A 15,561-nucleotide genomic window follows, 5' to 3' on the forward strand; every position below is an offset into this window, starting at 1 on the left:
TCATTTCTTGCCAGTCTTAAGTTCAATTTATGAAAACCTTCTTTGTGTTTTTGTACATATTTTCCAGTTTTAACACTACGTAAGTATAAGGAACAAATTCTTCAAATATTCAATTATGGAATTATTCAATTTTTCAAAATTAACTTTAAAAAAATTTGGTTCATTCTTTAATTACATTATGCATATTTGTTAATTTACCACATTTATAGGTGCTTAACATCTGTAGTAGTAAAATCAACACTCTTTTAAAATACATACTTCCAAATATTGACTTTTCACTAGGATCATGCATCTGCAAACCTAATCCAGCTCTTTAATTTTAAGGCAACTAGAGAATTTGGAAGCACCTACATTTATAAGTTTCCAGGTCAGCACAAAAAGGAAATACAGCTACGCATCAGCCTTTTCTAGCAGAAAAATGGGTTTTCTCGAAATACAGTTGGGAATCTCAGTAACAGCAGCAGCATTTTGCCAATGGTGGATGTCTGACATAAACTGACAGATGCAATAAGGCAATGACCCAAAGAAAAGATTTCAGTATAAACAAGTTCAGTTCCTCAGTGAATGCTATGTACCTACATGTGCTCTGAGCCAACTCAGAAAATGGAACATTTACAGATTTGTTATTAATGCCCTAGAAGATAAAGTTATTTGCTATCATAATTTTGTTCTCAGTACTCACCCTCCTGCTAACTGAATCTCATACACTACCACTGAAGTGTTGTTCAATTTTACAAGGAGTGCTTTCAACAGCCAAGCAGAATGCCTACTTCAAAGACTATGATGCATGTTTGTCCTTCTCATATCAATTGGTCCCCCAAACCTGCCCTTGAGCATTTATTCTTTCACTTGAGATTGTTTCAAAACTGTCAAGCAGCCTCCCAGTTATCTTACTCAATGATTTGTTATCAGCTCATCTACAACAACAATAATTTAAACCTTACTTTCCCCACAAAATTTTCCACTACTAACTTGTTTCTTGGCTACTGCTGATTGCAGGATTCATCCTCTGTCACAGAAACTTGGCTTTCATCTTCAGGCATGCCACCCTATCTGTGGCGCTCTATCAGAAAGGTGTACAACTTACCAGCTCCTTCTGTCTATCAGTCCATCCATTTGGGTAACACTCACACTGAAGCTCCAATGTCTCCTAGCTCATTGACTGCAGCGCACTTTTCCCTTGCCTCGACAAATGGAACACTGGTCCAACCACAACCATTCAGTATGCTACAACAAACACGCCTTTCATAACTACCTGCTCACATCCCATCAGCCCTCTCTGCTGCTCTCCACGTGTTCCCCCTCTACCAAAAAAATGGTACTTGCTCTCCTTCTGAGGGCCTTTCATGGTCTCTTTCTTCAGACTACCATCTCTCATTCTGCAGTAAGTTTTTAATTCTTGCCCCCTGTCAGCTCACAACATCAGCTTCCAACGTATCTGTCATACTTTCAGGCAAGTACCTTTCACATTCCTATGATTTGGAAGCAGCACCTCAAAAATCAGCAATACAGACCATTTCTAGAAATTGTCCCTTTAAATCTTTTTCACTATGAAACCTGCAATGAAAGTTGACAGTTGCTATTCTATTAATGCCCAAACCACTGCATATCATGCTCATCGATACAGTCCTCTCCCTCACCATACTTTGTCAGTTTACATCCAGAGAGTCTGGCATTTCATATTTTTGATTCAATTCTGTGAAGCAGGAACCAATCTTTGGTTCTATCTGTGCAATATGAATTGCATGAATTGAGAGATAATTCAGGCTTCTAAGCACTAAAATACTGCGAAAATTCAGCCAGTAAGACATGTAGACAAACTTCAGCATAACCCTGCATTCACATATTTGCTTGTCCTTATTTGCTCCTTTCCTCTCCCACAGTACATAGATTCCAAGTACTGTTCCATGATACTGTTTCATGAATCTCCCAGCCAACACCTGATAGAGTACATATAAAATATTTTGCCCATATGATCACTTGTTCTGATGCCATTTGAGCTCTTACCTTAGTAAAATTATTCAAGTGTCCTAGTTTTCTCATATTTGAAACGCCTTGTAACTTGGCCACATTTTGGAGAATCTCTCGCATATTATCACAGGGTTCTGCAAAAGAAAACAGATACAGTTTAAAAAAAAAAATCTAAAATCTAAACATGCATTCAACATACAGTTTCCTAAATATAACAGGTACTCTCCTGGTCTTAATTAAGGACGCAGATCATTTTCCCTCAAGAAGCATTAATTTGATTTATGCCTAGAACCAAAACCAGGCATACCCGAGTTCTCTAGAATAAATACTAAAGCCTATGGAGGAGAGACTCCTATTTTAAAGCAGATTTCAATCAATATCTTAGATTTACAGTTGATGAAGAAATCCATTTAGTATCTGAAACTCCAATCCTAGCATCTCATAACTGAACAGCTCTATCCTTAATCCCCTTGTAATTTAAAGACAAGAAGTAAACTTAAAGACAGAAGTAAAAAGATATCATGTTACTGCCACACTACGTGATATTTTTTTTTCCCTTCAGACAAAGGGTCGGTGAGATTTTGGGAAGACAGGACTCTCTTTCTGCTCTCCATATTAATCTCTGTCCACAATCACCCTAAACTTACTAGAGGGCTAGGACTTTGCAGTGACATGGGAAGTGAACTACAAGGTAAGCAGTGGGAGTAGGAACTTCTCCTTTCTTCCTAAGGGTCCACCATCCCAACAAAAAAATCCCCAGGATTCAGACACCAGTACTACATTACCAAAAAAGAAAAAAAAAAATGCATTACATAAAATAAAGTCTTTAGAAAAAGCCTGAAGAAGAGTCCAAACACTGGACATCTGGAAAGCAGCAAAGAGAAGGGTTTTGTGTGTGGTGCCCCATACTGGCTTCCAGTAAAAGAAACTTGCTTCCTACTACAGTATGAACAGCTTACCCTTACTCAAGGGTAAGGTGAATCAATTGTATTGACTACACTGCTTATAATGAGACTTTAGCACATGTACAGACATGCTACTGCCACACCACATAATTATGATTTTTTTCAGACAAAGGGTCAGTGGGATTTTGGGAAGACAAGACAGGCATCAATCTCAATCATTAACAGCTTGTATGAAATATCCTCTTCCACAAACCTTAGTCACAGCAATAAGCGAAGTCAACTGTCAGACACACAGCCACAAGACAGAGCTACCTTGCATTGCAGAACACTATGCATAATGAAACAGTGAAACCAAACATGCAATAACTTTGTATTTAAATTGGAATACGTGTATGCATCTGTTTGGACTCACCCACCCTGCAACAACAACAACAAAAAAATCTTTGATACAATCACAGAAATTAGACAATGAAAATCTTACTGGATCCATCCCAAGTTTAGGATTCCTCTGCATAGTTTATTTTTCCAGGGCTTAATTCATTTTTAGAGGTTTGCAATAGCATAAAACATTAAAAAAAAAGAAAAAAGAGAAACATTGAAGACAAGTAGGTTGGTATAGTTGTGACACTACAAATAGTTTACATCATAACCCCTAATTTCAAGGGAACATAATAAGAGAGGAAAATAACTTCCTCATAATTTCGTTTCTCTGAAAATACAGTTTGGTTCATTTCTACACTTTGGTCTGCCGTGGGTTATGAGTGGGAATTTCCCTGGCTCACACCACTTTTGGACCTGTAACATATCCCCATTACACCACAAGAAAGATCCCAGGTGAGCAGCCTTAGAGCTCTCCAGAATGTTCTACTTCAATTCCCTGAAGAACAAGCAGCAACAATAACTTTCCAAAATGACTGGAAATATGCTTATAAGTTTTAATTTTGAAAGTGCAGATGGTTACATACTCAAGGTAAACCTCTACCAAAACTAAGCTCACTATATGGACAGGAAAGACCACGAGACTAACCCAGGAAACCTCTTATACGTCATCAGCAATGAACATTTCTATTCAGCTACCTGATACTGTGGGCAGTAACTCAGAAGTGAGCGAGGTGTGCTGTGCAGAAAGGCAGCCAATTTGGACATGAAGAAACCAGGACACGATGATGCTGTCACTTCCCACGTTAACAATTCTGTAGCAATAGCACACCTTTATAATGAGGCTTCATAATTAAAACGTGCACAAAACCCATTTTACTCTACACATGTATGAAAAACTGCAGTTATAGCAACTTTTCTCACATCGTCCTCTTTCTGCTGAGAAAAGCTCCCATTTCTAGAGAGACAGAAAAGTCCAAGGAAAACCATCTTTGTAGTGCTTAGCAGAGCAGCCAGTTATTTCCCAGAAGCTTCACTAGCAGATAAGTAATTTGGAGCAAAGTAGGGACCCCAGCATAAGATCTACAACACTGAGAAAATTGAGAACATGACAGGCATTTCCACTATCAAATGGATAATATGAATACAGCAAGTTATCTGGCTCACACTTTGATAATATCAGCAACACTAGTGCTGTAGAAAAAACAAGACAGTAAAAAAAAAAAAAAAAAAAAAAAACCTCTAATGGCATGCTACCTCAGAAAGAACTAAGATTGTTTAAGTCTTCCATCAAGCCTTGTTTTAAACTTCAGAAGAACCTTCTTGCAAAAAAACTCTTCAAAAAAGTTAACAAAAGAATTGTGACATATTAACTTCAAGGAAAGACAGGCTATCCTGCTTCTCCTCTTCTGGAAATGCATGATATATTAGAAAGAAGTAGAAAATTTACTCAGTTACTCTAGCATGACTCATTTTTAATAAAAATAAAGTCAATAGGGAAGGTAGGCAGGCCTAATGGAACTTCACACGTTGCAGATATAAAAATTTAAACAAAATAACGTGACTTCACAAATAGAGATATAGTTTCTTGCTATTCTGTCCCTTACATTAAAATAGACTTGAAAAGAGACTAAATACATTCTAGATTCTACCAACTAAGCCATGTGGCTTTCTCTTAAAGATCAGTTACAGCACTGCATATCTTCCTGTCATAAAATCTCATGCAACAGCATTGAGGAACATGGACTAACGCAGAAACAGAAAAAACATGGCACACAATCAGAAACTGATCTCCCAATAGTAGTAGTATCATGGCCTTAACATTTCATTGTCAAGCTTAACAGCTCATGTTGGTGTTGACAAGGACAATTTTTTTTTTTTTTTACAACCCCAGTTCAGACCATTGTTGCAGAGATTTCTTAGCTCTGATTAACCAGCCCTTACTCTTTACCCCTTCAGAAGTTCTTGCTTTTCTATCTGAAATAAAAAAAAGAGAAGCTACTCATTATAATTTTAAGACCCCTCAACAGTCTATTCTTTCCTGACTTCCTCATTCATCACTGAGGTGCTGACTCAAGTTCGCCCATAATGATAACCAAATATCTTCACATTCTTTCCCATGGTGCTTCTGAGGGTGGAGCTGTGCAAAATGACTGAGCTGATCTTACAGCTTTCTTCTGCCAAAAGATGCACAACCCCCTCCCTTACTTTCCTTCCCTCTACCCTGTCCCACTATACGATACACCCTATCCTTTAAACTACTCTGGCACCCATTGACTTCACATTAAAATGATTCTGTTAACTAATTTGGCAGGATACTTTTCATTCTTTTGGCTGGGTAAGTTTTATGCTGGGTTACTGAGTCAAACTGAATACTGAAGTCATGCAAAAATCTACACACAGCAGAAGAGACTCATTAGACAAAAGTCAGACTATCTTTTTTTTTTACCTGCATTTTTACACCCGGCAAGTTGCCTCGATTAATGTATACAAAGCCACTTTGTCTCAAATCCCATCTAAAAACTTGTTGATATATACAAAAGTTTCAAGCCAGCACACTTGTGTTCTGCAACAACAGCTTAACTTGCTAATCACTACCATCTCATTTTCTGTATATCTGTCTTCCTTTTTGGACAGCAAGCACTTTGCAGTAGCCAATATTTGTTCTGTGTATTCCTACTACACCAAACACAGTTCTTCACCCACACCTGTTTGCACTGAGTAACACCGGGTACACATAATGATAATCCTTAGCACACAGTGAAATGTGTTTTTAAAACCCTAGCCTCAAGAATTCCATGATTCTCTATGCCTTAAAGTAATTCATAGATGAATGTATATTAAAAATCTTCAAAGTTGTGCTGTTGTTTGTTTTTATACTCTCATAACTGTTTAGGGCTTGACTAATTTTTTTCATCCCTTCAGGACTGTGACATTGTTTTTCCCCAATGAGAATCACGATGCATTCTGACAGATCCCATTCTCCAGAAAGAAATATCATCGCAGAGCTCAAGCTACACAAAACAGCTAGGCTCCATCTAATGCAGGGATGAAACAGGACCAGCAATAGCTATATTAGCACAAGTGAGGACTCCTTTCCCCTGATGGCTTTAGCAGCATTCAGTAGGCTAGCAGCATGGCAGTTCGCTATTCTGTTATGCGCATGTGAATAAAAAGCAAACAAAAAGAATGGTAGGCTTTAGTATGCAAATAATCCAGTAACTCTGAAGTCAGGCATAATGAGTTAAACTGAGGAGTGTATATTTTATATGCATCACCTGGCAGATGCTAGGACAGTAGCTGTACACAGTAACCAATGTATGTACAGGAAGTAAACTCTCAAGTGAGAGAATGCACTAGCAGCTGTATCACACCTACTAGAATCATAGTGCCAAAAAGTGTAATTGATACCTGCGAATATAGATAGAAGCTCCTGAATACTCCCCTTTACCAAACAAAAAGCAAATCTTTGAGAATAGTTAAGACACTTGTAAGATAAGAAGCTCCTGAATACTCCCCTTTAGACAGCTAGGCCTTGGGAGAGCAGATATGCAGAACCATGAGGATAAGAAAGTTGCAAGATGACCATTAGACCAGAACAAACCGACCTTGAAGGACATAGTATACGTGATCCCAGAACTGAGTTTGCGCAGAAGTAAAGGTCAGTCAGCGAACACAGTGAAGAAGACTACGAGCCTTCATCTGAAGACCCCCAAAGACCACCTGAAGACCACCACGGAAGATGATTGTGCATGCGGATCGGACATTTACATATGTTAATAAGTTCCAGGAAATCTCATGTTTATGTGGACGAATTCTCGGAAATCCTATGAATATGTATATTTTCATAGTATATAATTACTGAAAGTCTATCAAGCCTTCGGAGCACTTATGGTGGAATTATCCCCAGTGCTGCCCGGCGCCGCAATAAAGAATGCCTGCTTTCTAAATCTCCAAAATTGAGAGAGTGAATTATTTTGCTGCTTTCCAGTGACATAATAAAAGACTAAATATGCCTAAAGACTTCTCTTAAAGACGGAAGTTGTATTCACTACAGTTAAGCATTTAATAATTGACTAAGAACACAAAAAATATTTTCCTCTTACTGAAGGAAAGAATCACAATAGATGATCCTGCTTAGCTTACTATACATCTTTACATTTAATAGAGATTTTTAAAGTCTAAGTGCTATGTGACTGTATATTGCAAAGATGCTCTTAGTGGCTTGCTAAACCACATGCTGCCAAAATGAAGGAAGATGATTGAAACACACAGCAACTAGGATCATTAATGCACTGTTCTCCATTTCCACTGAAATAGTAATGAGTTATCAGTTATTAAAAGCAATGAAACATTAGGAATCAGTTACTTAAAGGTGTCTATGCAAGTGTCATGGTTTAACCCCAGCTAGCAACTAAGCACCACACACTGCTCGTTCACTCCCCCCCACCAGTGGGATGGGGGAGAGAATCGGAAGGGTGAAACTCAGAAAACTCGTGGGTTGAGATAAGAACAGTTTAATAACTGAAGGAAAATAAAATAGAATAGCAACAATAATAACAACAACAATAATAAAAAAACCCAAATAATAATACAATAATAATATACAAAGCAAGTGATACACTATACAATTGCTCACCACCCGCTGACCAATGCCCAGCCCATCCCCGAGCAGCGATCACTGCCCTCTGGCCAACTCCCCCCAGTTTATATACTGAGCATGACATCATATGGTATGGCATAGCCCTTTGGCCAGTCTGGGTCAGCTGTCCTGGCTGTGCCCCCTCCCAGCTTCTTGTGCACCTGGCAGAGCATGGGAAGCTGAAAAGTCCTTGACCAGTGTGAGCACCACTTAGCAACAACTTAGCACGAACCAAAACATCAGTGTGTTATCACATTATTCTCATCCTAAATCCCAAACACAGCACTATACCAGCTACTAAGAAGAAAATTAACTCTATCCCAGCTGAAACCAGGACAGTAAGCCTAGAAGGCAGATAATCAGTCTGCTAAAACACTTTCTATCAACACCTTAAATAATGAAGGCATATCCTGCCATTATCAACTTGCGGGGGGGAGAGGGGATATCAGGACAATTATGTAATCTCTCATAACGTGAATTCCTTGCTTTGCTTGTGCGCACGGCTTTTTGTTTTACTACTATTTTATTTTACTTCAATTATTAAACTGTTCTTATCTCAACCCATGAGTTTTCTCACTTTTACCCTTCTGATTCTCTCCCCCATTCCACCGGGGGGGGGAGTGAACGAGCGGCTGTGTGGTGCTTAGTTGCTAGCTGGGGTTAAACCACGACAGTCCTTTTTGGCGCCCAATGTGAGGCTCGAAGGGTTCAAGATAATGACAGATTTAATTGGAATGTGCTAGATCAAATTTATAGCTGTTAGTACTGTTTAGCTATTAATCGGCAGGCTTCTGTGCTTTCCACGGGGCTTGCTTGCCTTACTGTATATTAGAGTCTAGTGCTCATTAGTGGCTGTTTTTTGCTTTTGCTGCTTGCTGAACTGCTTATCATCTTACTGTGCTGTGCCTGGGAACACTTTGATAACAGCAATGGCCATGTGCCTGGGCTGGCAGATGGCCAGGGCATCGCTGCTGTTTCTGTGCTGCTGTACTGGACAGGCTGGAACTCCAGTGTGAACTCGAGTCGAAGGGACTGTGACCTGTGGATGAGTCCATGCGGGAGCAGGACACCCCAAAGCGTCTGCGGACATGGATAATCCCATGTCAGAGCAGCCCATGGAAGTTAATGGTGGAGCAGATATCCACCTGCAGCCCGTGGAGGACCCCATGCTGGAGCAGGTGGATGCCCAAAGGAGGCTGTGACCCCATGGGAAGCCTGTGCTGGAGCAGGCTCCTGGCAGGACCTGTGGACCCGTGGAGAGAGGAGTCCAGACTGGAGCAGGTTTGCTGGCAGGACTTGTGACCCCGCGGGTGGACCCGCACTGGAGCAGTCTGTTCCTGAAGGACTGCACCCCACGGAAGGGACCCATGCTGGAGCAGTTCGTGAAGAACTACAGCCCATGGGAAAGACCCACGTTGGAGAAGTTCATGGAGGACTGTTTGCCGTGGGAGGGACCTCAAGCCAGAGCAGGGGCAAGGGGAGGAGTTCCTTGCAATGTTAAACCCAATGGTCTGGTCCAAAGGGTCCAGGGGTGGAGATTGTAATGGAAATACCTTTAAAATTGTTGTAACCCATGATCTGAGTTGCATGTTATAGGAATTACCATAGCAGGAACCACCTGAACCAATGGAGGAGAAACCTTACAAGAAGCAGTGCAAGTGCAGCAGTGACCCGACCTGAGCTGGCTTTGGTACCCAATAACTCCACGCAACACACCACCTCTCCTGTCCTGAGTGACCACCATCACAGGTGGAGCCCAAAGTCATGGAGTAAATGAACTCAGTGGACATTTTGTGGACATTTGTGGATGTTTGTGGACATTTTACAGACATTTCACAGGGCTGGTCCATAGACTAAGGGAACGATACCTGTGTATTGTATCAAAGGATGGGAAGGGGGGTGGTGGTTAAAGAGGATGTATTGCATAATGTGGGACCTGAGCATGATGTAAATGGTATGGAATAAGGGGTGGATACTGTCCTAGTTTCATCTGGGATAGAGTTAGTTTTCTTCCTAATAGCTGGCATAGTGCTGTGTTTTGGATTTAGGATGAGAATAATGTTGATAACACACTGATGTTTTAGTTGTTGCTAAGTAGTGCTTACACTGGTCAAGGACTTCTCAGCTTCCCATGCTCTGCCAGGTGCACAAGAAGCTGGGAGGGGGCACAGCCAGGACAGCTGACCCAGACTGGCCAAAGGGCTATTCCATACCATATGATGTCATGCTCAGTATATAAGCTGGGGGAAGAAGAAGGAAGGGGGGGGGGGCATTTGGTGTGATGGCTTTTGTCTTCCCAAGTAACCATTACGCGTGATAGAGCCCTGCTTTCCTGGGGATGGCTGAACACCTGCCTGCCGATGGGAAGTAGTGAATGAATTCCTTGCTTTGCTTTGCTTGCGTGCATGGCTTTTGCTTTACCTATTAAACTGTCTTCATCTCAACCCATGAGTTTTCTCACTTTTACCCTTCCGATTCTCTCCCCCATCCCACCGGGGCAGGGGGGAGTGAGCGAGTGGCTGTGTGGTGCTTAGTTGCTAGCTGGGGTTAAACCATGACAATAATATTTTTTTTTTTTTTTTTTTTTTTTTTACAGATTCCTAACTATGGATAAAGGTCACATAAAATATACATTCCGGTGTTGCAGTCAGCTTGAAGTAGTGACAGCAGCTCAAAAATGGACCACTTTCCAAATTACTTATATTATTTCTAACCAAGATGCTGAGATTATGTGTGTAGAAAAGCCATCCTTACATTCTCACCCTTGAAATTATGTTAATTATTCCTAGTGAGTGAGATAGTATTGCTTTACTGCTAAAACTTCTAAAAAACAGGTTTTATAGTTGAAACACAGCACTAACTGCAGCAGGAAACCTTTAAACTGTGGCGAATATATGATAACTACCCAGCCATCTCCCCAAAAAAATGTTATAACCTGAAGAGTTAAAAATAGTGCACAGATTGATGATGCTTGGAAACTCCAGTCCCTTGCACTAGGGACAGGACAGGTCTCATCTGCCCACAGCTGTGACTGTTCAAGCCTTTTACTCCTATAAAAAGAGATTAATGAAATTATTCTGTTATTCTTTTATAGTAATTACATATTTTTCCATAAAGCAAGGCCATATTGTTTTGTTGTAAATACCATACATCTATGCACAAGTATCTCCTACTAATTATTCTGTATTCATAAATCAACAGCTGTAGTTCATCTCACAACAAATAAAATCTATATACATTGGGTATAGAGATGTACCTCTTTCATATTAACCAAACAAGTGCTAACTGTCAGTAGCCATTTCTAGTATGGGTGGGTAACTGTCCTATCATCTTTACCATTTTGCCATCCTTTTGGTCCTAGACTCACAAGGTTACTCAAAGTATCACTCAAACAGCATGAAATTTTAACTACCCATTTCTCCAACTGAAAGGTAATTCAAAATCTTTGTGCTTTTCATTTTACACCTCAGACAATTAAGTGTCTTTAATTTCTACAAAATAAAAATAATTTTTAAAAAGTAGCTTCTTGAAATGTTCCAGGAGCAGCTACCTGAATAAATGGTTAGATGTGGCCAAACCAGTAACAATAAGTAGCACTCAGACAAAACCAAGGAGCTTAAAGAAGTCTAGATAGTGAAGAACAGTAAAATTCAGTCACATAACTAAGAAAATATAACTGTAAGTAGGGCTTTTTGTTCTTTGGGACTGGGTTTTTTTGGTTGGGTTGTGTTGGGTTTTTTTACTCCATTTTCTCACTTATACATCTTTATCAGCATTCCTCCTCTTCACCAGCTGCAAGGATTTAGTGAATACACTCTTTACTAATCATGCTCTAAAGTTTTGCTAACTCCTACTTTTTTTTCTGATCCATTCCACCCAAATTTTCCATCACCACCACAGATGGTTGGCAAATAAGGAAAAAAAAAAAATCATTTCTGCAGTATACATGAATATATTAATACTACAGATTTTTAAACTAGAATAAAGCAAAATACATTTTATTGTGAAAGTTAAAAGCACTCCAGTTAAAACAATTTGTCAAATATCAGCCAGCACTTGTGTACCAGTGTTATAGCACCTTCCCTTCTGTATCAGAAATCATCACAGGAGCACTGCTCAGTATGCAAAGTAACCTGCACTATGGTATAAGCATCTGCCTACCTGCATGCTGTAAAACACACTTCTAATGAAAAGCAAACCTCTTATTTTATGTAATCTATTGTGTAGTTATCAAAGCCTCAAGTCACATGCTTATGTCTTTGTTTTAAGAAGCTGGTTGATTTTAAGGTAGATGATTCATGTCATTTATTGTTATTTTAAAAAGTCTCAGGCAGGAGTCTCAATTAGTATGAAAGATAAAAAGCATATCTGATTTTTTAGCACATTCCCCAAAACTAGTCAGCCATCATTTCAACACAAATTCTCAAGCCATCCTATAACCCTCTTGAACATCCTTCTTTTCTGCAGTGTTTGGGTTTGTATGGATATAACCAGTTTGTAAACAGCCATTTTTCCACTATAACTATTTCACTTCTTCCCACTTTTAAGGAAAAAAAAAAAAAAAACCAAAACAAAACAACAACAACAACAACCACAAAACCTCTACCTGATATTGAGCATCTCTTCTATGTTATTAGGGAAAAAATTCCAAGATTGACAGGTAATTGGTAAAGTATGCATGAAGATCATGAGATTGGGCAAATATCTGATGTATTTCTTTCTGGGAAGGCTATCATTGACATAGCTTCCTTATTTACTGTAATTATGATGGGGGTGTGTTTCTTTACACATCATCTACACCAGATAGGCTCTCACACACAAAAAAAAAATTCCTGAAACTAAGCACTGTATTAATCTCAAGGGGGGGGAAGTGGGTAGAGGGGAAGAAAAAAAAAAAAACCTGAAGAACATTTATGGCAAAGACTAAAACATTCATATCAAGAAGGCAACAGAAATTAGAGATTGACCAATCTGAACCACAGCAGGAAAAACATAAAGAATCCACCTACAAAAACTTTAAAAAGACAGACATGAATGCAGATCTTGAAAGACATGGTAGTGCCCAGCTCCTAAAGATACCTTAACGCTAGGTAAGCAAGTGATAATGTTTTAAAGTTGCCTTTTGTTAAGATCTTTCCTTCATTAAAGATGTTGTTCCTGTTTTCAAGAAATGAAAGTGAAAATATTTTAAGCACGCACCATTTTAGTAGTTCCGAAAAGTCTTAAGACTGTAAAAGCAGTAATACCTTAGGAAGCAAAGCCAAAGCTATGCAAGTGTTATTAATCTAACCAGGCCAAAGTGCTATACAATTCCAAAACAAGGGTCAACTGAAGCACAAATGCAGACAGGAAAGCTAAGCATATGCCTTAATTTTTTTTGGAGTGCATATACTGAGTATCTCTAACTCCCTTACTTTCAAAATCTACCAAAAGGTTACATGTTGCCAAAAAATTTAGCAAGCTGCCACCATCAATCACTTCCCCTTTAGTCTCCAACTATATAAAAAAACAAAACCAAAAACAATATTCAAGAATAATGCAGTAGAGAATTTCTCAGACAGCAAGGCAAGTAAGATCTCCCTCCAGCTGTTTTTCAAGTTGCCCCTCTATATCTCAGAAGAGCCAAGAAAAACGCTGCTAAATATTGCCTTGCTCCTATTACAGCTTCTGTTACAGATTCACAAACAAAGAAGCAAAAAAAGAGCTATTGCTCTGTGTGATTTGCTCCAACGCAAGCATCCTGCTATAGTTACCCATCACAATGGCATACCGCAAAGCGAGGGTTAAAGGCGCCCACACATTTTGTTTATTTGGGTATTATTAAAATAGTGTTTCTAAGGTGCAGCGGAGCCCCACTTCTCCATATTTTCAAGCCGGACCATGTATTGCAAGAGTATGCAAAGAAGAACTTAAAGGCTTTCCGTAACAGTCTTGCCGTTAGTGTGGAAGAATTGCCTTTGAGCCACCAAGAAAGTATACACCAGCTACCATCTCTGCACTGGTTCCCTACTACCTTGCTGCAAGCACTCCAAAAGGGTTTTTTTCCTCCACCACTACTTGAACTCTCAGTATCAGACAGGTGTGCAGCATCCCTCCCCGCTTCTTCCATACTGATGAAGGAAGCTGGAAACAGCATGGTCACCAAATCTCAAGCTGAATTTGGAAACAAAATTCATCCAGCCTTCTTTAACTATCCCACAAATAACCCTTAAAAACACCCAACATTTTTGTGGGCTGTAAACTGCAAATAACATCCCAAGACATTTGCCCTGCATGCAATGCATTACGATTTGCCATGTCGGCACATGGAATCAAATACAACATGGTTTAAAATGATGTAAGCATAGTAAGAAAAGCAATACAGTTCAGATCTTGTGAAGTTAAGTTGAACTTTTGTATTTATTTTTACCTACATGATAGAAGGAAATGATGGAGAAGGGAGGAAAAAAAGGAAAAGGGTATTTTTTTCAGATAACACTAAGCCAATTTTGTGAAACTCACTCTTGGGGAGGAAAAAAAAAAGCCAGTTTTCTCAGCTACTTTATTCATATTTGTCTCATGTTATAGCTAGAAGACTCAACATTTACAAAACAGGAATCAGCCATACAAGAAAAGTTGCTAAATCAAAGTAGTATCTCATAATGCACATTTATTAATAATAAATGAAAGTATCAATGTTGGAGATAATTAAAAGTGAAGACTAACTGAAATGTACCTGTTACCCTCAAAAAGGAGGAAATGAAAACATACAGACATGAACAGCACTCGACCATCAGCAGTTGGCACCCTTGTATCTCTCCAAAGCTTCAGTAAATGAACAAGCTCTGAAAAGTTCCTAATAGCCATTTCAGGCTCAGAGCTACAGGAATCCAAGAAAACGGGGATCCCTTGAAAGAAGGGCATTTAAAAGGAGCCTGACTACAGATAAGGCACTGTAAGACACTGCTCTCAACTAGGCAAGTTCCAAACTATTTAGGCCTTCACAGCCCAAAGGCAACAGCTGAAACTCCAACAAAGGAAAAGGTGTTGGTCACCGAACAGGATAATGCGATACTGAAACAGTAACAAATTTTCAAAAACCAGTTTGTAAGTAGATTCAGTTACAGAGATGAGCAAAGAATTTAGCAACAAACGAAGTGTAGATTACACAAGCCTTTTACAGTGCCCAGAGCTTTGGAAGGTATGTAAGCTTCTGTAATTCAGCTTGGAATCCCTGTAAAACAATTAGAGATGAAGATGAGTTATGCTAAAAGCATATAATACTTGTAGCATGGTTACATACACAACCATGACTGGACTCAATGCAAGAATTCCTACCAAATGCAATAACCTGGTCAATAATGCCAATTGTCCTTTCTGGCCTTAAGAAGTTACGAGCTTGATTTCAGTAGTCAGGTGACTGCAATGGGAGTTGCACTGGTAGTGAGTCTGTCCTCCTTTCCCTTTTCTGTTCTATTCCGAGCAGGTAATATAACGCAAGGCCAAAACCTGAGTATTCTTAATCCCAATTATTAATTGCAATTTTGTAATCAACAGAAGACATGATATATGACCTTAAGTAGACAAAAGCAACCAGTTTAACCTGTATCAGCACAGGTTTTTTTTCTTGCTATACCAAAATTACACCCAACCACATTTGTGCTGGGGACAATTTTTCCAGAGTTG

The 15,561-nt window shown here is 39.3% G+C and overlaps 1 protein-coding gene across 3 annotated transcripts in view; it reads right to left on the bottom strand.

Moving 5' to 3' along the window:
- Positions 1–15,561, bottom strand: part of LOC309601683 (rapamycin-insensitive companion of mTOR-like) — an 88,951-nt gene that overhangs the window by 70,977 nt on the left and 2,413 nt on the right. For all 3 annotated transcript variants that reach the window (XM_082334850.1, XM_082334849.1, XM_082334851.1), the window contains exon 3: positions 2,008–2,105. In XM_082334850.1, coding sequence (XP_082190976.1) covers positions 2,008–2,105 — 98 coding nt within the window. The remainder of the gene's footprint in view (positions 1–2,007; positions 2,106–15,561) is intronic.

This window comes from Platalea leucorodia (assembly GCF_965183815.1).
Source record: "Platalea leucorodia genome assembly, chromosome: W".
NCBI lineage: Eukaryota > Metazoa > Chordata > Aves > Pelecaniformes > Threskiornithidae > Platalea > Platalea leucorodia.